Consider the following 25256-nt stretch of genomic DNA (forward strand, 5'->3'; position numbering starts at 1 on the left):
TGTGGCGCAAATATATGGTTTATTTCTACGTCACTTCCACGGTCTTCTGAACTATTCTGCTTTCCACCTGTTACTTATACGTGGCTATTTCTGCGACGACTGTTCACATGTCACACAACGCCACCGCGGACTCCGACTCAGATATGGCTATAGATGGCCTAGAAAGGGATATAATCGACTTAGACGAGGATTCGGAGGACTCAGACCAGGACATGAAGAACACAGTCGATACGGCGCAGTTTGTCGACTGGTGGAGGTCGATTTGGCACACGACACCTGGTTCGTATCATGCTCCCTGCGCGCCTCCCCTCATTGTCCTATGTATGCAGATTCCAGGAAGACCACAGTTCAGGGCGAAAACAGAAGCTTCTCATATGCTGTTACCTCCATGCAGGGTTGGAGAATGAGTGAGTCTGATTCTCTACACCTGTCGGCCAGGCCACGACTATTGCGCTAACTTCACCAACTTCTGCAGACATGGAGGACACGCATGCCATCAAACTGCATTTGGGCGACCAGGATGGTGCTAATGCGTATTTCGCGGTGTTTGACGGACATGGAGGTGCGCTACATTCTCGATTACTGAGAGGGTGGTGGGTTGAATCTCCGCCCGTAGGTGACGCCATCGCAGGGCTTGCAAGCGAGTTCTTACACCAGAACCTAGTTAAAGAAGGAGCATACGCTCAGAAGGCATATCCGGAAGCGCTGAAGAATGCCTTCCTTGGCTTTGACGCGAAATTCAGACCATGTACGCCTTGCATATATGGTTTTGAGTATTCTGATACCTACTTGGACATCATTTCAATCAGTACATACAGATGAGACCGATGGTAGCACTGCTACTGTTGCTCTAATTACAAACGAAGGCAAGATATACGTTGTATGTGACACATTGATTCTCTCTCACCGTATATTCTCATCATACGTACTTAAGGCGAATACCGGCGACTCGCGAGCTGTGCTCAGCCACCAGGGGAAGGCAAAACCTCTGTCGCTTGACCACAAAACCTCCATTGTCGGTGAGTGAAACCAATCCTTTGCTGCTCCCTTGCTTCATTCCCCTTGAAATATTAGCGGAGCAAGCTCGCGTTCTTGCGGCCGGTGGACGCATAGAGGACGATCGTGTCAACGGTCAGTTTCATATTCCGTCTTCTGATCCACACAACATATACTAGCATTGACGCTAGGTGATCTCGCTATGACCCGATCCCTTGGTGATTATCGGCTGAAGCAGAATATGGCGCTTCCACCTGAACAGCAAATGGTCACGGCTTTGCCCGAAGTGGTGGAACACGAAGTTACCAAAGAAGACGAGTTCCTTATCCTGGCCTGTGACGGTCAGTATGAAAGTCCTTGCGTGTGCTTTGACTGATCTAGTCCTACGAAGGTGTCTGGGATTGCCTGAAGTCGCAGCAAGTCATCGATCTGGTAAGGCTGTTCGTGTCACAGGGCAAAAAGCTATCGAAGGTCTGCGAGGACATCTGTCAACACTGCCTTGCACCTAATCCCTTAATGGGCCACGGAGATGACAACATGACGCTCATGGTTGTAGCCCTGTTGCATGGCCGCACCCCGCAGCAGTGGTATGAATGGGTTACCAAACGCACTGTAAGCCGCCACGGTTACGACACTCCCAAGGAACTTCCGGAGATCTATCCCTCTGAAGAGGTGGAGGATTGGGGGCCAGCATGGGATGATCTAAGGTCCCAAATGGCGGAGTCGAAAGAGAAATTTATTCAGCAGGAAGAGGTGAGTACGCTGTTGTCGCAAGCTCAACGCGATTCATGAAGATCGGTGTACTTCGCCCGCAAGGATGCCCTGGATCTCAACAGGAACGATATCAAAGCCCGTCTTAAGGTTTAGGCAACCACTGACCTGAGGAGACGGGAAGACCTTTACAGGCGTCTGCACACTCCCATATTGTTTTATTGGTGTCATTGATAGACTTATTCCTGGCTTGTTCATTCTTTTTATCGCTAGTATGACTCCAAAATTCCAATGTTCTCGTTCGAGGGTGTGGGCGAAATTCGCGTGGGCGTTACTTAGCTTCGCACGAAAATAAAGAAATGACGCGTGACGTAATTGTCACCTGACCGTGATATCGCCGCGTTAAGCAACACGCGTCCATCGGGCTTTAGCGTATACTATCGTTGACCCGGATATGCCAAAAGTTTGGCACTTCTGGTCCCGCTGCGCAACACCTGGCGCGATAGTCTCCGGCACCCCATATGATGTTGATATGGCACGTAGAATACAACAGGTGGTTTTTCTGTATTTTTTAGAGCAATGTTGACCATCGTAGAGAGATGCCGCTGTGTGGCACCAGCCAAGTACAGTCCTGTGATTGCGAATTTTTTGGGATCCGAGCGGGCCACACATACTTACCAAAAATTTAGAGCATCAAGAGTAGGCACACAGGCTTCTACCTCTGCAATTTTGAAGTGATGAGGTAAGAGAATAGAGCCGCAGGAAAAAATTTGGCACTTCTGGGACATTTGGCATATCCGGGTCCATGATAGTACGCAGAAACAACGCATTGGCGCGATGCGACTCGGAATCCTGGCCTAATAGGGTCTAACGACTATATCTACTCAACCAACGGACAAAAAGAAGGAAACATGCAGAATACTGTGCTTGCTGGTTCGTCTGCAGACTGCCGCCAAGTGCCAGAGGGGGACAAGGTCGCTTGGCGTAGCAAACTTTCGCAGGGATTGGATAAACAAAATCGAACTCATGCGCATGCACGGAAATCGGATCTCGCGTGCCGCATCGCCTTCCCGTTAACGTACGGTATTGTTTAGTGCAGCGCCAAATAACTGTCAACAACGCCTGGACTTCAACATGCTTTGTGGCGCAAATACGCGCTTGCTTCTATACCCCTTCCATATTCTCCTCCTGAACTATTGCACTTTCTTTCCGTTATATGGCTACTTCACGGGCAACCATAGACATGTCGCGCAACGCCGTGACGGACTCGTGCTTTCCTGTGGCGGACTCAGGCAAGGCCACGGTCGACTCCGACGAGGACATGGAGGACTTGAACGAGGACATGGAAGACTCAGACGAGGACATGATGGACGTAGACGAGGTCTCTAGGGACCCGGATGAGGAAACGAAGGACGACAAACAGCTAAAACGGTGGAGATCGATTTGGCTCATGACACCTAGTTCGTAACGTGATATCCGCGTCCGCGTTCCCTCACTATCTGATGCATACAGATTCTGAAAAGCTCACAATTCATGGCAAAAACAGCAGGTTCTGCTACGCTGTCACCTCCATGCAGGGTTGGAGAAGAAGTAAGTCCTGCTTGTGACTTGCTTGGCCTGCCACAATCACTGCTGACTTGGCGAACCTATTGCAGCAATGGAGGATAAACATGCTGTTCAATTGCATTTGGGAAATAACAGCAGGGGCAGCGCGTTCTTCGCAGTGTTCGATGGACACGGTGGTGAGCCATGTCCTTCGAATGCTGCGTGCGGTGAGCTTAGTATTTTCTTATAGGAAATGCCGTTGCCGAGTTTGCGAGGGCATTCTTGCATCAGACACTATGCGAAGACGAAGAGTACGCTCGAAGAGCATATCCGAAAGCACTAAGGAATGCCTTTCTAAAGGTAGACGCGAAATTGAGCGGGGGTACGTCATATTGTCTTGAGCGTCCTGGTATCAATTACTTCCTCACGTCCATCAGTCTATGGAGATATGGCTGTGGGTAGCACTGCTAACGTTGCTCTGGTCACAGGGAAAGGCAGGATATACTTGGTGCGTGATAAATTGAATCTCTCCTACCCAAGTATTCTCAGTGTTCGTACTCCAGGCTAATGCCGGCGACTCACGAGCTGTACTCAGTAATAAGGGGAAGGCCAAAACTCTGTCAACTGATCACAAAACTTCCATTCCTGGTGCGTCTAATCAGTACTTTCCTTTTCGCCTGGTTCATACCTTTTGTTTATTAGTGGAGAAAGCTCGTGTTGAGGCTGCCGATGGGTATGTATGGCGTGGACGTGTCAACAGTCAGCTCGATATTCCATCTTCAGGTGCATGCAATAACTGATAGACTCGACGCTAGATGACCTAGCTATGACGCGAGCACTGGGTGATTTTCGGTACAAGCAGAACATGAATCTCCCACCTGAAAAGCAGATAGTCACGGCCGACCCGGAAGTGATGGAACACGAGATCACCGAAGAGGATGAGTTCCTTATCCTCGCCTGTGATGGTCAGTATTGGGCCTTCTCCCCTGCAGGTGGTTAATGAAGTTCTCCGTAGGCATCTGGGATTGCCTGGAGTCACAGCAAGTCGTCGATCTGGTAAGGCTGTTCGTGTCACAGGGCAAAATGCTGTCGAAGGTCTGCGAGGACATCTGTCAATACTGCCTTGCACCTCACCCCATAATGGGCCGAGGAAGTGACAACATGACGCTCATGGTTGTAGCCCTGTTGCACGGCCGGACTCCGCGGGAGTGGTCCGAGTGGGTTACTGAGCGCACCGTTAGCCGCTATGGATACGATACCCCGGAAATGCCACCAGAAATCTATTCCCCTGCTGAAGTGGAGAGAATGAGGCCCATATTCGAGCGCGTGTGGCACGAAATACCAGCGTACGAGGCGAAGGTGCGTGCTTCGCAATCGCAAACAGAAGACGATGCCGCAAGTGTCTTGAAGATTAGGATTAAGATCCCTGGCGTGAATACCCTGGAGCCCAAATCGAACGATTTCAAAACCCGTGTTCAAGTCCATACAATCCTCTAAAAACTCCACTTCTCTTCTACAGACGTCCGCGCGATCCAATCCTGTGTCGCTGGAGTTGCTGCCGATGGGCTTAGTCCCATTACGTGTACCTTCTATGTATTTGCTTGTATCAAATAAATCTTTTCAAGTAGTGGGCAAATCTTGCGTGAGCACTACAGTAAACTATTCCTACCAAGCGCGGGACCGCCGGGACGCGTGACGTAAATGTCACCTGACCGTGATACTTAGAGACGGGCCCTGGCATGAGTCATATGGACCCACAACACTCTGCTGCGTTGGCATCCTGTGGAAAGCGACGTCACGATGTACAATACAACACATCTCGGCGAGGACATGGAGTACCACCTCACTTCATGCCGCGAACAGTGGAGTCGCTTGCCGCGAAGTGGGTGTGTGGGGGTGCATGTAACGCGCTCATTGGGTGCGTCCCTTCAGTAGACGGTAAGCGATTATCACCAGTTGATTTCTCACATAGACAGCTGACGGAGGGTTGGGACAAACTTACCAAACTTGTGGTCCGGAGCTGTATGGTGACATTGACTCATCGCGGCAATGGAGTATATAAAAGGGACGATATCCCAGAGGACCCCCAATTCATCCGTTTGTCTTAGCCCTCATCTTGAAGTGCGTCTTGGCTCCGGGAGCGTACATACATTCGTCTACTGGTCTAACTCCACACCCTCTAGATCTATTGAATCATGTCTGCAGCTTCGGCAACCAATGCAAGCAATCCCTCCAATCTCACCGGAGTCGAAGACTTCCGGGTCGTCGCCAACGGAATAAATGCACTGGTATATCATCTTTCATGTTCACTCCTGTAATCTACCCTCTCTTCTAATGATATCTATGCAGGGCAATCACTGGTGCCGCCACGAGACCACCCAGGGTCCCAGTTTCCATTACTCGAACGCGTTAGTCGACGCTCTCGCTGTCATTTCCAGTCCTGCGGTAACGTTTATCTCCCAGCGATGGCAGCGTGTATCGGAGCAATCCCGATGGCTCAACTCACTTCGATAATGGACGGGGATTTTCCCGGGATGTCTCTGCCGACGGCGTCGTGACCATAACATTGACGTAGGCGGACGCTCCGAGTCGGGGGTGGTTGCATCGATACATGTACTGTCGTCAATTTATCGAGTACTTCTGTTGTTTGTATTGGTATCTCGGGCCTGCTTGCCTCGTGAATGAGCATAACTATTTTTTGTTGTATCAAATTCTTCGAATAATCTGCAAGTCATACGAAAACTTTGACTCGGATTAGTCGCAATCGATTGTACCTATTTGTGGGCAGCGTTTTGAGGGCACCATATACCGTCGGCACTTGTGCGGCCGAGTAGAAGTATATCGACACTGTTGTGGTTCTTGGAATACACGTTCCAGGGTGCTTGTTTCACATGAGAAGGAGTTCGCGGTGGATAAGATATGAACTTCCGCCGTGACGTTTTTAGGGAAGTACGACGCGGTCAGAAGCGTATCGCAGGATGCCGTGCTTGTGGGCTCATGGCACCCGTTGGCTGTGTTATTCCCATCACCGACTGACATGCAACATTGTTTATGTTCCTGGCGGCTGTCGATGTGAAATGTCGAGTCACCCGCCGCCCTAGCCAAGATCGGAGCTGAGGCAGCTGGATAGCTCTTGACGGTAGGAACTTTGCTGCGGTTGGTGTTTTTCTTGAGAAATTCCGAGAAAGTCGGAAATACCTGATCTGAGATCATTTCTTGATATGGATATGTTCTTGCCTTTTGAGGGTTGCTAGCGCGACACATCCACTTTACGAAAAAGACTGGAAAATAAAATGAGAGGAGATTACCAACCCGCAGAGAATTTCATATAGCCTTCCTAAGCAGAGGTACGAGCATGACTCAGCTGAGGCAGCATCTCAGCCGCCAGCGTGTCGAAATCTCGACAGTCGACCCGCCTCCAAAAGCCTCGGCGACAGCGCCACGGCACCATCAAGTGAAATGCCAAGTAGTTCATCTAACCTGAATAACCACTGACTATGGATGCTGATATAGCGCCCACAATGTCACCAATTTTGGGCAGAAGTAATGGATTGAAGATTTTCGTGGCAGAACCTTAGCCAGCTGGGTGTGCGATACGATTAAAAACACTTTAACCAATTGTACATGCCGGATAACTAGTAAGTCAGCATAGACTGTGCTTGTTCAGCTGTAGTTTCGTGGTTCGAAGCCTCCGTACAACGCGTCGACTCGTCACGTCCGATCTGACCTGATCAACGCCGAAGAAGACGGGATCGAGACTCGATCGCGTCGAATGCGTCTTGTATGGCGCACGGACCTCCCGGTCCCTCCGCATGCACGCTCCACAGAGCACATTCTGGCAGATGAGAATGTTGCACCCTTCTTTAACCGGAGGCGGTGTTCGCGAGAAAGTCCGACATACACTCCGCGGGCAGCATGTAAAGTGCGCGAACCCGACAAATCTAATTTCTCCTTTGCTCCCACCCCGCATCCATCTGCAATCCCCAATCTGCGAACAATTGCTGAAGTAATACTGACTAAGTGGAATTTCTAGTTGTTAAATACGCTCTGATACTCGTCATTTCGCTTTGCACAGTTCCCTCGAGTGCAACGATGTCCGAAGCACACGTCGTCCATCTTGGCAACGTCGACCTCATCACTGGCCTCCCTAACGGTCCGTACAGAGTGTCCGGCAGCGGTGTCAACGGTCAGGTGCGTGTCATTCTCTTGCCTTGCCAACAGCCATACGTGCTGACACCCACAGGGAAACCGCTGGTTCTGCGTTGTGACCAGCGAGGGCCGCGGATACCGCTACCTGAACAAGTAAGTCGCGCTTTTACCTATCTCCCGTAGGACTGATGACCCGCTTGCAGGAACGGGAGCGTGTATTATCGTAGCCGGGACGGCGCGTCGTACTTCAACAATGGCCGCGGCTCCTTCCGATATACCTCCCCGACGGGCGTCACTGTCTGGAATGTGTAGGTCTCAAGCTCCGCGGCCTACGGTGGTGGTACGTGTTCGATCTACGTGGTGAGAGACTTGCAGCTGACGTGGCGGTAACAGTTCGACGGACACCTGTGCCCGTCGGCCCACTGTCGAGTATTATAAAAATAAAAGCCAAAAAAAGCATAAAATGACGATATATGAAATGATACATGACGAGTTCACGATATGCCAATTGTTTCACGAGTTCACAGTATGATGACGTGCCAGCGAGACGGTGTTGTTGATATGTGCTGCATATACCCGCGGAAAGCCACTACCATGACATCTATTCCTGCATACCCGCAGAAGGCCCATCACGGCATCTATATCTGCGCACCCGCAGAAGGCCACACACTGGCGTTCATACCTGCCTACGTGCAGAAGGCCATCATGGCACCCATGCTGTCGCAGTGCAGGCTGTATACCGACCGGCATGTGGGTCTTCTCCAATTGCTCGCTTTCCTTTACTTCCCTTCCTTTCCCCCTTCCTTTGGTCTCTCCTCTTCCACCCTTTTCCTTTCCCCCTTCCTTTCCACTCTTCCTTTTTCACCGTTCTTTCTCCCGGTTTTTATTATTCGCATCGCCAGGCTCCGGTAGCTTTTTCCCCACAGGGGTTTTTTAACGCACCCGGCCTGAGCACTTTGCAGTTTACTGTCTTTCTTTCTTGTATGTTTTATTTACTGCTGTGGTGTTTGTTCGGCTTCGTCCTAAGCTCGTAAGGGTGAAGGCAAGTCTGTCTGATGAATGTATATTTATTTTTATGCGGGACGATGGTGAATTGTGAGGCACATAGCCAAAGTTACGGTACTAAGCAAGTCCAAGCCATGATCTGTGCTTCTCCGCACGTCGAGTGAATCGTAATATGCATCGTACAACCACCTCTTGAACACGGTCTACACGAATGAAGAGAACATAAGAATATGATGAGTATTTCTTCTCGACACCTGCCCGGAGGCTCAACGTTCAACCACTGAACTTGAACCTGGAAACGGACAGTATCAGCTCCACTTGGGAGAAGGACAGCCGCCATGCACGTACCAATTTGTCCTATCAGAGAACCATATCAGTGCTACGCTTTAAGGCTAGGTTGAGAGGCTCACCTCGCTTCCACCGCCTCCTTCCGCACAGCTCTCTTGGGGTCGTCAAGTACCTTGGCCAGCTCTCGCAGCACGAGCGCCTTCTGGGGGTGCAGCACGTCGTACCGCACGATGTTCGGCAGGATCGCCAGGTATCGCAGAGCCGCGATACGTACGCGCTGCAGTGCACGATTAACGTTGGACACGTAGGCGCGAGGTGATAGGGGGGTACGCACCACAGAAGCCGTCTCGTGCACCATGCTATTCCGGAGCATCGTTGATACGAGACTCGCCGCATGCTCGGACACGATACTGCTTTCTGTCTCCTTCGCACCCGACTGCGCAGCTGCGAGAAGTGTGTCGATGACGTTCGAGCGGATCTCGGCATCTGGTAGGTCGAGCCCGCGCAACAGGAGGGGCATGAGCTGCGGGACGTGATCACGGTGGACTCATACGAGACAATGTTACGTGGCACTTACCGTAGGCATCTCGTGTGAATACGTTGACTTGGGTACTGCTTTAATCAGGGACGTGAGAGCCACTAGGTAGGCGGTCTGCTGGCTCGGCTCTGATATATTGCATGAGCAAGGTATCATCGACAGGTATTCTCGCCAGGCGTACTTACGTTCTGCTGATTTCGCCCCCGCGACGATGCGAGGCAAGACGGAGGTGCAGAACCGCTGCGCGAACAGAATCTAGAATACAAGACGTTAACAGACAAGTTACGAGTAGAACCAGCCAGGGTTTACCTTGACGACTGCGTGGTTCCTCCTTGTCAGCACTTTATCCGCACCCACGATCTTGCCAATCGCTTTCGCTGCATCCCAGTGGATCTCTGTATCGCCAAACAACTCGAATAGGCGGTCCGTGTTGCGCATCGCCGATGGATGGCCTCTCATTAGAAGCGCCTTGGTCATCTACACGTCCTGTCAGACTTTGTGAAGCACACGGAGGATATTTGCGCCCACCCAAGACCAGACCAGGATTGCCTGTCGACGCCTCTCCGCTGAGTTACTGCTCTCGGCGATTTGCGCTGCCCAGAAAGCGTCCAATTTCTCCGACAGGAACGTCGATAAACCTGCGTACCAACGTCACAACGACATGATGCAGGATAGCCGAGAGCACCTGCCTTCCGCTCTCTTGTTGATAATCGATGCAACTGAGTGCGTGATCGCATCCTTCTGCAGGGCATTGTTCGCGTGCTCCCCGATCCATTGGAGCAACGTGTCTAGGAAGGCGCATTCGTCGGGGATCGGAAGTTGCACCTAGCGATAACGTGAGCAGAGACTGCCGGGCTTCCAGGTCAAATGTACCTCTTTGTGTAGAGCAACAATCGCTGAGGAGAAAAGTGCCAAAAGATTCTTCTGCGCAGGGGACGCGCCAGCCTTGGACAGAATATTAGAGAGGCTCAAACGCAGCCAGTGTAACCCCGCTCACATTGAACGGATCGAACAACCTATCTGAGGGGATTTTCTGCTGACCTTCCGCGAGTCGCTTAATATCTCCATGCAGATATCCTGCAAACAGGACCGCAGTGAAAGCTTCTTGCCTCCTATCGCAAATAATTGTTGACATGCTCCTATGGAGCCAAAGAGCGACTTACTGAGAAGGAAGCGTCTGCACAACCAGGGTAATGACACGTGCAGCGACCGAAACCAGTCGTGGGTCGGTTGCCACCATGCTCTCGCTGTTTGACACGAGGGCGGAGTAGATGAAAAGGTTGTATAAGCGCGGGACGAGGCGATCGATGTACTTCACCACATCGGTGTGGGCCAAATCCACCTTGGCCGCAAGCACGTCGACGAGAGTCCGCAGCAACGAGTGTGCGTATGCAGCGCTGGGCTCGGTGTCCTGCTCTGGCTCGGCGGGCGGCACGCACACGAGGTCGAGCTTAGTTGACAGTCGGACGACGAGCGTCTCGAACAGATCAGGTTGCTTGCACAGCTGCTCGAGCGACGCCAGCGTACGCCAGTACTTGATCCGCTCCGCTTCGGCATCGCGTGGTGGTGCTTTGTCAGGAAGAGAGCCGAAGAGGAGGGGGAGTGTCGTTTGTGACACATGCCAGGGTGCCGACAGGGAGATGGTTGAGAGCAGGTCCAGTGCGGGTTCACTAATGTAATATTCGACAGGGCGTCAAGATAGCGGTTCAACAGCGAGCGGGAGAAATGCACTAGGAACCTGATTTCATCCCCCTCCTCCCCCTCCTTCTGCAGCAACTCGTTAACGTTGTGTACCACGAACCCCAGCTCCTCGTCAGTCAGCAAACCGGGAGTCAGGACCATCTCCTTGAGTCCACCTAACGCGGGTTGAGAAGAGGATGCCGTCTTCAGCCCAACAGTAAGAACACCGATAATCTCGTCCTTGAACGGAGAGAGTGGAGTATCTCCTTCTGTAGGTAGAACTTCGGGGTCTCTTGACATAGAATCACGAGCCGCTTTTATGAGGTCTGACAGCAGTCTGAGTACTGGTGCCCGATTGGCAACTTCGTCTGGGTTGAGGAATAGCCGAACAAGGTGTGGCGCAGCTCGAGAGAGAGTGAAGCGTGCAACGGATGCTGCAAGCCGGATGTCAAATTAACGTCTTTCACCAGCAAATCTGCAACTTACGGGTTGTGGACATGAACGCGCATATTACTTTGATAGCTGGCTGCGCCTGGCTCTTCTCTGGCTCGCGAAGGATCTGTATGCATTCTTCACAAGCCTCCTTTGCGAGACCTTCAATATCTTCTCCAGATTTGTCTTCTGTGTCGTCCGCGGCGTAGATGGTTTGGACGAGAATTTGCGTCGTCTTAAGAGCCGCTTGTTCAGTTTCGGTGTCTGTGGGTTGGAAGATCTGTACTTGATCCAATTAAGGCGCTTTAATACAATAGCAATATGGGCGTACTTCAAGCTTGAGGGAGTTCCACATTTTGCGAGCAAAGTTACGTGCAACGGCAGGTCCGTATACCGGCAATCCCAAATCAAACGCCTGCAGCGTATCTCTCTATCGAGAGAAATGATGAGTCGACTTTGTATTTACCAAGATCATGCCCAGATACTTTTGTCACGGGCGTTCCTGCCATCAGCTTTTCCAAGAGAAGTGGGATGGCCAAGGGTCCAAATGCCGGGGTCGCGTTGAGACAGCCTCTGCGAGAATCAAATTTTGAGAAAAGAATGGGATACGATGAAATACGCTATACCGAAGAGCCGTCTTAAGATCATCGGTAATAATGCCGTATGGGTCGTCTGGTGGAGGTCTGAATGTGATGGGGAAATAGCAGAAGGTGATATTGAAGAAATCCTGAAAGGGTTTGAGTCAAATTCCCACCATGTGCGAGCGAAGCATACCTCTACATGGGAAGCAGTATCGAATTCGATGAGTATAACACGGGCGATGGAGAAGGCCAGCAACAGGTTGCGCGGATCTTTCTCGCCTTCGGCTAGCGAGATATAGCCGGACAAGAACTCATTTCCCATTCCTTTCATTGCTGTCGGCAAATACTATGAGAGGAAGAACTTACATAGAGGCGTAATAAACGAACCATCGCGATGACGGGCGACAAGTGTATCGAGGATAGTGAAGACCATAAATCGCTGAGACTGTATGAGCGCCTTCATCTTGACATGCTTTACGAGTCTGATTATCAGTTAAGCAGAGCGATCAGTGGCAAGACATCTGGGCTCTTACGCCTTCATCACCTCCACCGCATCGTTCGAGGCGAACAGAGGCATTGAGGTCAGAGAGAGAAGCCCCTTCAGTGCAGGGATGATTGTCTCCGTGTCCTCAAGCTTGCCGCAGTAAAAGGTTACCAGCACGCGCACTTGAGTGAAACAGCCGGATGAGCATGGAAGTATGCATGACTGGCAAAAGGCTGAAGTTGCGCACCCGAATGACGGTTTAGCTTCTCAGGCGGACATCGTCCAAGCACGAGTGACAAGAATTCAACACCTGGTATAATGGGACATAAATACAGGACTCTGTGGGCGATCTGGAGTATTATTACCCTTGGTCCGTAAATCGTCCTCATCCGCGGTGAGATATTCACCAAGAGCTTTCACAATCTGAAGGAGCGTAACATTCCCTGCAGCAATTTCTGCGTCTCACTGTGAACGCGTTAATCCGTAATGGTACAGCTTCATGACATACCTGATATAATTGTCTGTACTTCCTCTTCCCGCTCCGATGCTATCCACGTTCGCACAAGCCGCTCGACCTTTTCCATGGCCGTTCGCACACTTAACAACCAATTCAATAGTCCAAAACCGTAGATGTTGTGCGCAGAGGTGGAAAAACAGTCGAAATCTGAGCGAATACTTGGCTCAGCTAGGATCGCCCGAATCATTTCTTTCAAGTCTGCCAAGCCTCTCCGCACGTGACCGAGCGAGAGATTTCACGGAAATGTGTGTCGCCCGGGCCACCGCTGCTCAAACTACCCTCACCACACCCTCATCTGTGGCGTCTGAGGCACATAGAAAAGCGTTTCCGCACGCAAACATTCGAAGAAAAAATTCGCGTACGGACCCTCTACATATCTTTCTACCGACCACGTGTGACGCCACCTCTACCAGGCCTCCTACACAAGGCAGACCGCGCCGCGAAGCTCTTGGGCGATCGCTCGAGAGAGCTATTGCATTATATGACACCTCTGGTTGCTCCAGGATCCCGACGTCTGGCGCAGAGGTGTACTCGTCCGCTCTCCGCACGATTCTCCACCACCGCGCGCGCTCATAATGGCTCCTCTTCACGGAAGAAGACACCACGCGACCACCTCAACTACAATCCACAGATATCATTTTCGGACACTCCGGACCCCGAGCACGTCAACTACAGGCGCGTCACTTCTAACGATCTTGAAGAGGAGAGCGACCCTCCGAGACGCGTCAAGATGCTTGTGCGCGACTACATAGAGAACTCGCTATACCACCCACACTACGGCTACTTCACGAAACAGGCGAACATTTTTTCTACGCCGCAGCCTCTGGAATTTGGTGCGTTGCGCTCGTCCATCGAGTTTCAGGCGGTTGTGGCCAAGCGGTACGCCGGGTACGGACGCGGAAGTGTGGGGCCTGGTGTACAGCTATGGCATACACCGACGGAAATATTCAAGGTTGAGGTGCATCTATATTACGTCCAGAGCATACTAACAGTTCCTTAGCCGCATTATGGCAATGCTATTGGTCAAGCACTCGTGTCAGAATACTTGCTGAAGTACTTCCCCTACGAGGACTTTGTCATCTATGAAATCGGTGCGGGAAATGGCACCATGGCGCTAGATATTCTGAACTACGTTCAGGCGGAGTATCCCGACGTGTATGACAGGACGAAGTACAACATCATCGAGATCAGTGACAACTTGGCGCGAATACAGCGCGAAAAGCTCTCTGCGGTCCACCCGTGTGTGAATGTGATGCACAAGAGCATATTTCACTGGAACACGCGTGAGCCAGCGCCATCTTTCTTCTTAGCCATGGAAGTGATCGTGAGTGAGGTGTTCTGTGTAGCATCTGTCTCACCTGTAAGAGCTCTTACCACAGGATAACTTCGCTCATGACATGATTCGCTACGACCTCCGAACGCTGGAGCCGTACCAGGGCCTGGTGACGATTGATGGCAACAGTGACTATAGCACATACTACACACGGGTGACGGACCCTCTGATATCATCCTTCCTGGCGCTGCGTCGCCGACTCATGCATGCGCCGCCAATCCCCCGACTTCTCAAGGCATCCTCCACCTTCCGCTCATTCTACACGAACCTCCCTTTTGCGCCGAACCTATCCGCGCCAGAATACATCCCGACGCGCCTCCTCAGCCTCCTCCGCACGCTACGGAGACACTTTCCGCGTCACCACCTGCTACTCTCCGACTTCTCGTCCCTCCCGGAGACCATCCCGGGCGTCAACGCGCCCCGTGTGCAGACGCGGGTGGGCGACGAGATGGTGACCTGCGGGACGCTGCTCGTCAACCCGGGCTACTTTGACATCTTCTTCCCAACTGATTTCGAGCGCCTTCGCGACTTGTACGAACACGTTCTGTCGGAGCCGCTCTCGATGTCCGCTTCCGAGAGCCCCCCTCGCGCTTCGCCCCTGTCCACCACGTCGTCGTCGCTGTTTGTCGGCACGGATTTCTTCTCGTCCTACCACCCGAGGAATCGGCGGCCCCCCGTCGACGACGTCGCGTCGGCGAGCGGGTTGCCGGTGGGCGACCGCAAGTCCAGGGTGCTCACGCATGAGGAGTTCATGGAGACGTATGCAGACTTGAGCAAGACACGGGTACGGAATGGGGAGAACCCTCTGGTGGAGTTTTACAAGAATGTAAAATTCCTTTTCTGAGCGTCCGTGCCACCACACATCATTTGCTTGAGTCTGCTTGAGATCGCTCTGCACTACAACCAGAGCAGGGGTGCGTGAACGTAAGATCCATCTGAGTTGGGAATATATTGTGACAACAGACATTACAAGTACAACGATATAGATCAACGCGACTGTGAGCAACCTACGCCTGCGCCTGCCTCCGGAGTTGGTATACGGTCGATCCGTAGTAGCATCCTGCGGCGGTAGACGTTATGGTGAGAGCGAGCGGTACAGGGCCCTTTGCGACGCGAGGAAGCGAAGATAAGAGTAGCAAGGCGGATGCACCTACGCTGTACGTCAGTTCTCCATCTACCAGAGCATTGGACGTAACGTACCGAGGGCAGCTTCAAGACCATTGCTTGTCCCCTTGCGGATGCTGTCCGCGCTCCAAAGGTAAAGTGCTCCCACACTACACCAGTGGATTCGCAGTAAGAACGAACCTCCTCATATGGAGGGTATTGCAACATACCCTACGCCTGCGACAATAGACGGAATACTGCGCGTCCTCACGTAGCCAGTAATGCCCCCAACAACGCAGAGAGCGCCCATCAAATATGCGGGATAGGCAGACTGCAGTAGCACTTCACTGTTAGATTATTAGCGACTTATTTCCCAGGAGACTTGCCATCGTGTTCAATACAGCTGTGGTGAGGATTGTGTGAAGAGGGAAGATGAAGTTACCCTGCAAAGTGTGCTTACGCCATCACTGTTACCCCGCAATATTAATGTAAGCGCCTACGGCCGACGCGGCAGTACCATGACGGGCGCTTCCACCAACTGCAACTTCGATGTCGAGTATTCTTCCTAGAAAAAATGAGGAATACGGATCAAAGGAGTACTGGTGAGAATAGTTATTCATACTGTGATTTTATTTTGCTGAACAGGATTAGGGACCAGAGATACAGCCAGTAAGTCGGCTGCTTCCAGTGATCTTGGCTTCGACCTTGACGTTGACGGTTGGATGGCGTATCTTACAGAGAGTCCGACGACGCGTCGTTCGATTGGTTTAAATCGTATGATGATGTCGCCGACATAATGCGCTCGATTATCCCGAATAAGGACGCAAGAATCCTGATGCTGGGTTGTGGCAACTCGAAGCTATCGGAAGAGGTGTGCTCGACGGCACGATCACCTCGGACATCCAGGATGAACCGTGTTTCAGATGTACGACGACGGGTACAAAAATATTGTTAACACCGACGTCAGTGGGCAGCCCTTATATTCTCAAGTGCTATGACTTTTACTACTTGGATCGATCCAGTATTCGGGTATTCTCATCGAGAAAATGCGCCAAAGGCACGAGCAAGCTCGACCCGAGATGGAATGTACGTTTTTACACCTTCCTCTGTCTGCGTGCTACTGAAATTTTGAAGGGCATGAGATGGATATTCGTGATATCGTCTTCGACGCAGATTCCTTCGACGTCGCGATTGATAAAGGTCAGATATCATTTCGCACATATTCCCTTCATATTCCTGACTGAAAATAGGTACCATGGATGCCATGATGACGACCAAGGGCGATGTTTGGGTGTGTAAAGTGCCCTCCACAATTTATCCAGGCCCTAATTCGAACTCAGGATCCACCACAAGAGGTCATAGACAACTGCAGCCGAGAAGTCAACGAAGTTCTGCGGTACGCTCCATATATAACCCTTCCAAGCAACGTACTTCACGCAACTTCCACAGCGTGCTTCGCAAATCAGGCGGTGTCTTCATCTACATAACCTTCGGGCAACCCCACTTCCGCCGCCGCTACCTCACGCGGCCCGGCACGACGCTGGAAGTTCGTGAGATGGGGGAGGCATTCCACTATTACATGTACATCCTGCGGACCGGATGAGCTACGAAGTTGATGTTCGTGCCCACATTCAGGATAATCTCGAGCTGTCATGCTCACTCGAGACTCCATTGACGGTCAGTACAAGTGTTGATCTCGGACTCTTCCGCTTGATTGCTTGTGCATCTCTCACTGATGTCTGGCTCGTCTGGTTGCTTTCTTCCGCTTTTGATAGATGGTTGTCAAGTCGTTGCAACTCCATTGATATTTGATTGATGCCCCCGCCGCTCATCTTATCAGAAGACAGGCAGGACTGATTCACATGTGCATCGGGGTCACCTCCTTAATTTATTCACGCCATCTTTTCGACAATCAATACCTCATACTATTGTATATTAAATAGGTTCCATGCTGACGCAAGGTCGCCAACCACATGCCATTATCGACACACTACAAAATCAGATATCACTGCAATGCGAGGGGGCAGACGGACAGCCCCAAGGAGACTGTCCGTCAGCCCAACGAAGACGATCAAAAAGATGCCACATACCCTTCGCTGCTACCCTTGAGGTGGACATTGCCGCTCGGGTCGGTGTATTTCGCATGCCCCTTCCCGTCGTCGAAGTAGCGAGAGCCATCTTGGTTGTGATAGTACCAGCTCCCGTCTCTGCGCGGCCCGTCAGCAAAGTTGAGTACAGCACTTATAACTCGATGCGACTCACTTGTTGGAGTAATGGTACCCGGCACCCTCGCTGGACTCACGATGGCAGTAGTGGTTTCCCTGTGAACGAACATGACAACAATGGGCATACCGTACTGCGGATGCCGAATCATGACAGCGACGGACCCGGCTGTTCGTACCACTGTTTGTGATGATGTAGTCCTTTTTGGACGAGCGACTCTTCTTGCTAGACATGTTTGCAACGAAATATAAGAGATGAGTGGCGAGGTTTTGCGAAGATAGTGGCCAAGGGTAAGAGCGGGCCCGAGGGAACGCGTCCGAGGGCAGCTATAGAGTGACGCGTCGCGCGTGACGTCACGCGTCCTTCATGTCACACGGATGACAACTGTCACGTCGTTATCACACTGTCCTTTATTTCTTCCTCCGCCAGATTGACAGTCCTGTCACGCCGGTCACGCGCGGAATTACAGTCCATTTACAGTCCCTCCTGCCTAATCCGTCCACGCGCGTCGCGCGAGCGCGAGTCCCCGGCCAGCCTCGCCGAATGGAAGAAAACATGCGAGAGAGGACATGCGCATGCCGCACGCGAAGGCTGGTGAGCCGCGATGCAGTAGATAAGGCCCCGGCAGGGCAGTGTGAGTGTAGAGAAATATATATGCAGTAAACTGGGTACCGAATAAATTAATGGGATCAGGAACTAAACATATGCACAGCACCGCTGGCAGGAGGTAGCGCCGGGGCTTGATGGGGACTCGGAGCTCGCCGAGGGGACGTAAATTTGTGGACTGTAAATCTGTCGGTCAGCCGCATGTTCGTGAGGGGCCGCGGCGCGGTTCCCCGCGAGATTCAGCCCCCACTCCAGCTTGCTTCGGGTCGCCAGATTTACAGTTCTGACGGGCGCGTTTACAGTCCAGCGGGGCGCTTGTGGGGCCTCCCCCTTTGGGCGATGCCAGGGCGCCTGTTTTGTTCTCCCCGACCCTCCCTACTGAATGCGCCCCTCCCTGCTGGCCCTCCCTCGCCCGGAAAAGGGCGGATATATTCGACGTGCACACCGCGCGCCCTCCCGCCGCAGTTTCCGCCTCCTCCTCCCGTGCTGCTCCCTCTCGCGCGCCCCTCACGCCCCGCCCTTCGTGTCGCGGCCGCCGGTTCACAGGGTCCTTCTCGGCGCCGTTCGGCTCGTTCGGCTCGCGCGTGACGCTTCCAGCATTAGGCGCCGGTGGACTGTCAATTTGGCGGTAATCAGCCTTTCATCTTTAGAACATCTCAAGTACAACGATTTCACAGGAGTAAAAACCACGCCAGCGCACCAACAGATCCCCCCATATCAAAGCTGCAACTGCCCGTAAGCATCCAATAGTGCACAAAGAACAAAGAGCCCGACGATGTACCCACTCATTGTTACTTCTTGTGGACAGAGCCGTCGGGAGCGGTGTACTGAGAATACCCCTTGCCGCTGTCGTAGTATGTGGAACCGTTTGGGTTCTGGTAGTAGTAACTCCCATTGCTATCAGGAGCGTGTTAGAATTCAAGATGAGTATGATGGGGCATAAATAGGACCTACTTGTTGGAATAATGGTAGCCACTACCACCGCTGGACTCGCGATGGCAGTAGTGGTTGCCCTGTGCATGAGCAAAGACAATGAGCATCGCGCGAGGGGCGAATCGCTAAGGAGGTGACGACGAACCTGGTCATTCGTCCCAGAACTTGTAACGGTGTAGTCTTTCCCGGAGGAGGAGCCGGTGGTATTATCAGGCATAGTGACGACGAGACTGAAAGTTAAACAGTGAGGAGGATCTGCGAATTGGAGTGGTACAAAGGCAAGTCGGACCGCTGTCTATGCATGTCATATCAGTGTGTCTGAGAGTGACTGATATTAGGAGATGCACGCTGTGCTAGGCTACAACAACTGCACGTGCAAGTGAACATATGGAGCTTGAGAGGGTGGGGAAAAACCCGCGGGGGTTTTTGGACCAGAAACAACTGCCCGGACCTAGACAGAAGAAGTCCGAGATGAGCTGTGATACCCAACAGCTAGGAGCCCTGCGACGCGTCGAGCGACAGCTTGGACTCCCCTGTGCAAGGAGACGGGCGAAATACGTACCATTTTATCGAGGAGGCGGCATTGTATAGTGTGTGAATGGTTCCAGGATGGGGCTGCTCTGCATGTACAGTGCCATGACCACTGCATGTTGACGCAGATAGACCCGGAAAGCCTCGCTACTCCACCTCCCTATCGACTTCACAACCTCGAAGGGTATGCCCTGCAACAGGTACTCAAGGACGGCTCCGATGTGAATGCCGTGCCCTTTCAGAGAGTCTGTTATCCCGAGAACTGCTGCGGCCGCGTCGAGCAGCTTCAAGAACTCACTTCTCGTTAGCGGTCGCGCTCCTTGCGGGTGACGCCATGTGAATAACGATGCATCCTGGGCAGCACGGTTGATGGTGAGATGGTTCACCATTGCGGCTTTCGGATCTGCAAGTCCTTGCTGTTCTGCCCAGTACACGTCCTTGCCCTCGAAGGATGTCTTGGTGCGTGGTAACCGAAATACTGTCACCCGATAGCCATGCCGATCCTCCCCTTCTCGCATATCCGAATGCTTGACATGAATTGTCTTGTCGAATGCTTTCAGATTAGGTAGTGTAAATTCTCCTACCCGTGCTGCACAGAAAAATGTTGTTGTTAGGCATGCATATACGGCAGCATCCAGCGGGAGGGAGAGATCCAGTACACTTCGAATAAGGATGATGAATTCGACTGTAAATGGGATTCGCTTCTCCCGTTTCGACGACGGTGGCGCCAGGACTGCTGCCCCGTCGAGCGCCGCCTTCATCTCTGCCTGGGGCATCTTCCAATGCTGTCCGTGTAGGGTATGCCATGCGCGGATTGTGTAGAAGTAGTTGGCCAGTGTCTTGCCTGAATAGGATCCGGCGCAGCATGATAGGAAGGTGAGCATTAGTATTGAACTGGCCGGGCACCGCTGGTCCTCAGTGATACCTCGATTGTCACAGAAGATGTGGAAAATGAGCAGTCCGGCGCCATATGATTCCCGCGTGGATTGCGCCCAAGAGACTGTGATCACTGCCAAGACCCGGTCCAAGTCATCATCGGTGACGGGTACCTCAAAACCATTCCTATCTCTGGTTGTCCGACGGTTCAATGGTAGCCACAACCACAATCGGTCCCACGCCAAGCAATGTGGGCGCTGAGCAGATGTCAAAGGTACCCGTCCTTCTTTGTATGGTCTTGGTCTTGGGTTCACGGTGGTGCTGGCTGGCAGAGTAGCCGCGAAATGTGAGTCTGGAATTTCAGTCATCCCAGACGGCTCGACTTTTAAATAGCTCATCGTAGATCCTGTCCATTTCTCGTTGTTGCTGGGCATGAGCGTCTGCAACAGCACCATCAATCCGCTTTGCGATGGCCCTGGGGTAACGTCCTTCTCGACGCATACAAAGTTCTGTGGCGGTGTATGGCTGGGTGCTGTCCACGAGAAACCTGTGGAGATCTGCTGGGAGCTCAATGGGGGGTAGGAGGAGACTTTGTGAGGGGTATATTCCTCTGGATGGTGCATCTGCCGGGTTTGATTTACTTGCCACGTAAGTGGCATAGATGGTGCCGGTGCTGCCGGAGTCTTCCAGTGTGTGGTGTATCCGTCTGAAGATGTCATTGATGGCTTTGTTCCTGCTTCGGCCGTTCCACCATCCGCCAACCACTCCCTTGTTGTCCCCATATACCCTAATGTTCCGGCGAGGACCGTCAGGCCTGGTGATCGCATGGACCAGTAGTTCAAATCCAACTGCCTCTGCCCAACCAATGTCTCTGATCCCATCAAGTGTCTGCCACCCTGGGACAAGTCTCCAAGCTCGCCAGTGCCCTCGGATGATAATAGCAATCCCGATGCCAGAGCTTGCATCCGAGAATGCCCCGACATCGATCGGTCGGACAGGTCGTGGTATCGGCCGAGTGAGAGTTGGTCAGCAGAGGATTTGGTGCCACCAGATGAGGTCTTCAGTGATCTCTTTGACGGGGGAATACTGCATGAAAACACGATCACGGCAGAGTCCAAGCATGGCCTCCAGTCCGGTGAGGTATGCTCGGCCTCTCGGTATGACCAGGCAGGTGTGGAGGAGCTTGCCGTAGAGCTTCTGCACATTTTTGAGATTGTGCGTCACCCGGCACTGCCATTCTTGGATTGCACTGAGATATTTCTGCCTTTTTTTGCTCCCCAGTCCAACCGTGAGCTCCTGCAGATCCCACGACAATCCAATGTAGACCGACACTGACGCGAACAATGTATCTTTGCTGCATTCCCACGGGAAACCCAGGTTCTCAGAGAGCCTGTCGATATCTGCGAAACAGTATGTATAGGCCTTGTCGGCTTCCGAGCGAGGAGAGAGAGCAGACAAGTCTTTGATGGGAAACTGACAGTCATCGTCGAACTCCTCGAGGGTACTGTCATCGAAGGTTTGTCCACCATACCATATGTGTCCGCCATTATGATGCTGACCACATGTGGTGATGTCATCATGCCAGAGTTTTCGACTGTGGTTGTACCGATGCAGATGTACTCTGAGAATATGGAAGAAGAAATGGTCATCCACCCATTTTGAAAGTGGCCCGATTCCATAGGATCTGAATAAATCTGCACCTGCATCGGCCACATACCCATATGTCCCCACTGATGGCGATTCACCAAAACATACTGCTGTATCAATGCAGTAGCGGCTCTGGCTAACTCGCACCACTGCCCCTGGCCACTGCGTGTAATGGATTGGAACAGTACGGTATGCTTCTGCAACATCCCGCGTTGCACCCTGTGAACCCGGAGGAAGGCGACAGATGAGGAGTGCAACAATGTTGAACGTTCCCCATGTGCATGGAAAGTCATCCGAGTCAACTGCTGAGTTGACAGATGCATTCGGGTATTGATAGGATATAGCGTGTGGGAACGAGAAGTTCTGTACCAAACGAAAACGACCTGGTCTGCCAGGTTTTGGGATGATGGCAAGTGGTGATGACTGAAATGGACCCAAAAAGGCCTCAACATCTTCGCGTGTGAGTGGTCCGATGTATCGTCCCTTTGATATCTCCAGGTTAATGATCCTCTGAAAATCTGTTGCGAACGTGATAATGGATTCGCTGTTGGGCGGGACCTGAGTGCGCATGATTGTTGGCATGTTGATGATGAATCCGGTGCGTAATCCCTCCAGGACATGGTCATACTTGACGAGAAGTCCCACATCTCACAGCAATTGCTCCCAGATGTCAATCCTATAAGGAGTGAGTGCCCTAAGCTTTCTCTGCTCGAGGGCAGTCTTGAGCTCCATGTGTGTTCTGCCCGCAGCCAGAACAGACATGCTTCTGGTCGTGTCTGCGACTGAGACAAGAATTGGGGCGCTGCCAGTCGAGACAGAGAGGTCGACCATCGCGAAGCATGAGGATTTTGTCGATTCAGTGGGCCAATGATGGTAGGGACTGGTCCCAGATAATCACTGCGTCGCAGGCATTGACCGTGCATGACGGCCGAGACAGATGGCGCAAGCGGCGTATGCAGTTCCACTTGCGCCGTTCCGAAAATCCTCTCGCTTTGCCATCTGGTATCCATTGTCTCTCGGCCTCGGTCCAGGTCGTGCGGCACTAGATGATCCTGCTCGAGCCGGTGACCTTGAACGGTTACGTGACTCTAAGCTGTAATGTGACTGTGCAGCCTGCCCTCCTCTGCATGTTGGTGCAGGAGCCGGCTGAGTATTCCGGCATTGTTCTGACTGTCCGTAGTCAATCCATGGTGAAGGGACATGTGATTCCATGTCAGTGCCGTTGCCAGCGCGAGTGAGATTGCCCATGCCAATGCCAATGCCCAGTGCCAGTGCCCAATGCCAATGCCAATGCCAATGCCCGCATCAATACCAGTGCCAGTGCGTGGATGTGCATGACATGACGTCGCGTGCGGGTCGGATGAAAGACGTATTCGTCGTCGTGATGGATGGAATTTGATGGATTCGAAATTCAAGTCATTAGTGCTTCATCAGCCCATGCAGGATTGGAGTACGCACGCGAAAATCTCGCTCATTGTCTCTGCGACTGCGTTCGGCCCAGTATACTCATTCTCTGGTCTTCCGCATGAGATCATCATTGATGCGGGTGAGATTGTATGCGGTGGCTGGCGAGGTGATTGCCCTGTGCCAGAGCTTGCATTGCTCCGCCTGGTACACCAGAAGTGTCCTCTGATCGAGTGGGTCGGTACTCGAGCGGAGCTCATGAATTTGCAGGTTACCTCAGAATCTTGCGAGCATAGTGATCCGCTCCTCTGGCCACCGAGCTTGTTCCATCGCCAGGACCATGCGTGGCACAGCTTGACAGAAATCTTCCCATCTGATGTCCTTATCATCGGTTACTCCTCGGGCTTCTCTTACTGATCCTGCGGGAACCCAGGAGGTGGAGCCATCCGATGTTCGAGTCATTACCGTGGCTTCATCGTCAACAGAGCTGGTGATACGAAGTGCCTCTTCAAGCCCCTCGTTCATGTAGTACCATAGTTCAACGAAGTCACCCCTCTCCATTCTTTTGATCGCGTAGTTAGCTGCTATCACCGGAGCAATGGTTGGTACATCCCTGTCCGGAATAGGTGCAAACTTTGCTCGGTTCTTTTTGATCTCTTCTTTCCGCACGTTCGCCTGCTCAGCGAGCTGCGCCTCCTGCGCGTCATTATCGGCCTCCGCGGCCAACCTAACCTGTTCCGCAACTTCGGCTTCATGTTCCTCCATCTGGTGCTGCCATGAGACTTTTTCAGCGTCGTTTCCCGCTTTCCATATATTGACGAGCAACTGGATAGCTTGCTCATTAGTGGTGTGGTCATTGACCAATGGTGCGCGAGTTGCTGCATAGGTGTCCGACGCGTAGTCGGGACATTCCAGTGAAGCGGGATTGATCTGAATTCCGGGCATTACTAGATTCCGTAGAGACTTATATTTAAGCTAGCTGGTCTATGAGGGAGCGCAAGTTTCAAAGTCTAATGAAAACGAAAGCTTAAGCTGCTCTGATGTCGAGCAGCGGGAGGAACGACAGTCGTGGCGTTGGCGGGAGGCAAGAAAAGCGCCGCGCCACAACTGCCTAATCCGAACATAGACGAAATTCTGTGTTTGCGCTCGTTCCTCGTGCTCACTCAGAAAACAACCTTTCTCGGCTATTCAACCACTATTTATGGGATTGCGGAGTATGAATATTGCCGGCGGCAAGATGGAGATACGATCTGCAAGTCTAAACGCTATAGCTCTTCAGAGGACCCTGGATAATCCCCCCAAAGGTCGTCGCCAAAACCCCCCCGATTTACAAAAATCTGTCCGGCCCATTTTTGGCCGATTTGGGGACTTTTTTGTCCGGAATCGGCGACAACCCTCGACTTGGCCAATTTTTTGTCCGGATCGCGCAGACGGCCTGAAAAAGGCGATTATTTTGTCCGGATCACGCAGATGGCCTTGAAGAAGTGACTTTTTTGTCCGGATTGCGCAGACGGCCTCAGAAATGCATTAATTTCGACAAGAGAACCACACTAACAGTACCGAGGTTCTCTGGAGAGGTGGGCAACATAGGAAGGCACCGAGAAGGATATGTTATGATGGAATTATACTACATCTTGTTCACTCTAATTGCTCATGTTCTCCGTGCTTTCCCC

At 52.1% G+C, this 25256-nt stretch overlaps 15 protein-coding genes across 15 annotated transcripts; 8 read left to right on the forward strand and 7 right to left on the reverse strand.

Moving 5' to 3' along the window:
• Positions 1-107: 107 nt before the first annotated feature.
• Positions 108-1863, forward strand: SCP_1602680 (Protein phosphatase 2C homolog 2; the record flags this gene model as incomplete). The annotated part of the gene is made up of 10 exons (XM_027764717.1): positions 108-279; positions 330-407; positions 476-562; positions 617-748; positions 810-880; positions 935-1019; positions 1075-1131; positions 1188-1337; positions 1388-1749; positions 1813-1863. The coding sequence occupies 10 exons, from the start codon at positions 108-110 to the stop codon at positions 1861-1863; spliced, it is 1245 nt and encodes a 414-aa protein (XP_027620518.1).
• A 1087-nt stretch (positions 1864-2950) lies between these two features.
• SCP_1602690 (Protein phosphatase 2C homolog 2) lies at positions 2951-4749 on the forward strand (the record flags this gene model as incomplete). The annotated part of the gene is made up of 9 exons (XM_027764718.1): positions 2951-3167; positions 3220-3297; positions 3363-3449; positions 3503-3634; positions 3690-3760; positions 3816-3900; positions 3955-4011; positions 4068-4217; positions 4268-4749. 9 exons carry the CDS (start codon positions 2951-2953, stop codon positions 4747-4749), a joined length of 1359 nt encoding a protein of 452 aa, XP_027620519.1.
• Positions 4750-5447: 698 nt separating this feature from the next.
• On the forward strand, positions 5448-5827 carry SCP_1602700 (hypothetical protein; the record flags this gene model as incomplete). The annotated part of the gene is made up of 3 exons (XM_027764719.1): positions 5448-5540; positions 5602-5660; positions 5716-5827. The coding sequence occupies 3 exons, from the start codon at positions 5448-5450 to the stop codon at positions 5825-5827; spliced, it is 264 nt and encodes an 87-aa protein (XP_027620520.1).
• Positions 5828-7344: 1517 nt separating this feature from the next.
• SCP_1602710 (hypothetical protein) lies at positions 7345-7713 on the forward strand (the record flags this gene model as incomplete). Its single annotated transcript, XM_027764720.1, has 3 exons — positions 7345-7443; positions 7496-7554; positions 7605-7713. 3 exons carry the CDS (start codon positions 7345-7347, stop codon positions 7711-7713), a joined length of 267 nt encoding a protein of 88 aa, XP_027620521.1.
• A 282-nt stretch (positions 7714-7995) lies between these two features.
• SCP_1602720 (hypothetical protein) lies at positions 7996-8313 on the forward strand (the record flags this gene model as incomplete). Its single annotated transcript, XM_027764721.1, has 1 exon — positions 7996-8313. One exon carries the CDS (start codon positions 7996-7998, stop codon positions 8311-8313), a length of 318 nt encoding a protein of 105 aa, XP_027620522.1.
• Positions 8314-8679: 366 nt separating this feature from the next.
• Positions 8680-12993, reverse strand: SCP_1602730 (MMS19 nucleotide excision repair; the record flags this gene model as incomplete). The annotated part of the gene is made up of 23 exons (XM_027764722.1): positions 8680-8698; positions 8755-8763; positions 8817-8971; positions 9029-9217; positions 9272-9360; positions 9418-9487; positions 9542-9709; positions 9761-9870; positions 9922-10057; positions 10106-10177; positions 10230-10344; positions 10396-10902; positions 10971-11346; positions 11399-11624; positions 11676-11774; positions 11830-11917; positions 11971-12071; positions 12119-12258; positions 12313-12407; positions 12459-12591; positions 12657-12719; positions 12775-12864; positions 12918-12993. 23 exons carry the CDS (start codon positions 12991-12993, stop codon positions 8680-8682), a joined length of 3126 nt encoding a protein of 1041 aa, XP_027620523.1.
• A 176-nt stretch (positions 12994-13169) lies between these two features.
• Positions 13170-15103, forward strand: SCP_1602740 (predicted protein; the record flags this gene model as incomplete). Its single annotated transcript, XM_027764723.1, has 4 exons — positions 13170-13284; positions 13340-13878; positions 13927-14250; positions 14306-15103. 4 exons carry the CDS (start codon positions 13170-13172, stop codon positions 15101-15103), a joined length of 1776 nt encoding a protein of 591 aa, XP_027620524.1.
• Positions 15104-15266: 163 nt separating this feature from the next.
• Positions 15267-15752, reverse strand: SCP_1602750 (TMEM14 protein homolog; the record flags this gene model as incomplete). Its single annotated transcript, XM_027764724.1, has 4 exons — positions 15267-15409; positions 15460-15533; positions 15594-15694; positions 15750-15752. 4 exons carry the CDS (start codon positions 15750-15752, stop codon positions 15267-15269), a joined length of 321 nt encoding a protein of 106 aa, XP_027620525.1.
• Positions 15753-15912: 160 nt separating this feature from the next.
• Positions 15913-16966, forward strand: SCP_1602760 (hypothetical protein; the record flags this gene model as incomplete). The annotated part of the gene is made up of 9 exons (XM_027764725.1): positions 15913-15965; positions 16015-16032; positions 16102-16234; positions 16287-16325; positions 16386-16449; positions 16498-16563; positions 16614-16654; positions 16704-16759; positions 16813-16966. 9 exons carry the CDS (start codon positions 15913-15915, stop codon positions 16964-16966), a joined length of 624 nt encoding a protein of 207 aa, XP_027620526.1.
• A 395-nt stretch (positions 16967-17361) lies between these two features.
• SCP_1602770 (hypothetical protein) lies at positions 17362-17819 on the reverse strand (the record flags this gene model as incomplete). Its single annotated transcript, XM_027764726.1, has 4 exons — positions 17362-17371; positions 17454-17570; positions 17626-17684; positions 17751-17819. 4 exons carry the CDS (start codon positions 17817-17819, stop codon positions 17362-17364), a joined length of 255 nt encoding a protein of 84 aa, XP_027620527.1.
• Positions 17820-18393: 574 nt separating this feature from the next.
• SCP_1602780 (hypothetical protein) lies at positions 18394-18780 on the forward strand (the record flags this gene model as incomplete). The annotated part of the gene is made up of 1 exon (XM_027764727.1): positions 18394-18780. The coding sequence occupies one exon, from the start codon at positions 18394-18396 to the stop codon at positions 18778-18780; it is 387 nt and encodes a 128-aa protein (XP_027620528.1).
• Positions 18781-18983: 203 nt separating this feature from the next.
• On the reverse strand, positions 18984-19342 carry SCP_1602790 (hypothetical protein; the record flags this gene model as incomplete). The annotated part of the gene is made up of 3 exons (XM_027764728.1): positions 18984-19089; positions 19147-19205; positions 19271-19342. 3 exons carry the CDS (start codon positions 19340-19342, stop codon positions 18984-18986), a joined length of 237 nt encoding a protein of 78 aa, XP_027620529.1.
• A 349-nt stretch (positions 19343-19691) lies between these two features.
• SCP_1602800 (hypothetical protein) lies at positions 19692-21155 on the reverse strand (the record flags this gene model as incomplete). Its single annotated transcript, XM_027764729.1, has 1 exon — positions 19692-21155. The coding sequence occupies one exon, from the start codon at positions 21153-21155 to the stop codon at positions 19692-19694; it is 1464 nt and encodes a 487-aa protein (XP_027620530.1).
• A 403-nt stretch (positions 21156-21558) lies between these two features.
• SCP_1602810 (hypothetical protein) lies at positions 21559-22749 on the reverse strand (the record flags this gene model as incomplete). The annotated part of the gene is made up of 1 exon (XM_027764730.1): positions 21559-22749. One exon carries the CDS (start codon positions 22747-22749, stop codon positions 21559-21561), a length of 1191 nt encoding a protein of 396 aa, XP_027620531.1.
• Positions 22750-23859: 1110 nt separating this feature from the next.
• Positions 23860-24528, reverse strand: SCP_1602820 (hypothetical protein; the record flags this gene model as incomplete). The annotated part of the gene is made up of 1 exon (XM_027764731.1): positions 23860-24528. The coding sequence occupies one exon, from the start codon at positions 24526-24528 to the stop codon at positions 23860-23862; it is 669 nt and encodes a 222-aa protein (XP_027620532.1).
• Between the last annotated feature and the right edge of the window lie 728 nt (positions 24529-25256).

This window comes from Sparassis crispa (assembly GCF_003851025.1).
Source record: "Sparassis crispa DNA, contig_000015F, whole genome shotgun sequence".
Classification (NCBI taxonomy): domain Eukaryota; kingdom Fungi; phylum Basidiomycota; class Agaricomycetes; order Polyporales; family Sparassidaceae; genus Sparassis; species Sparassis crispa.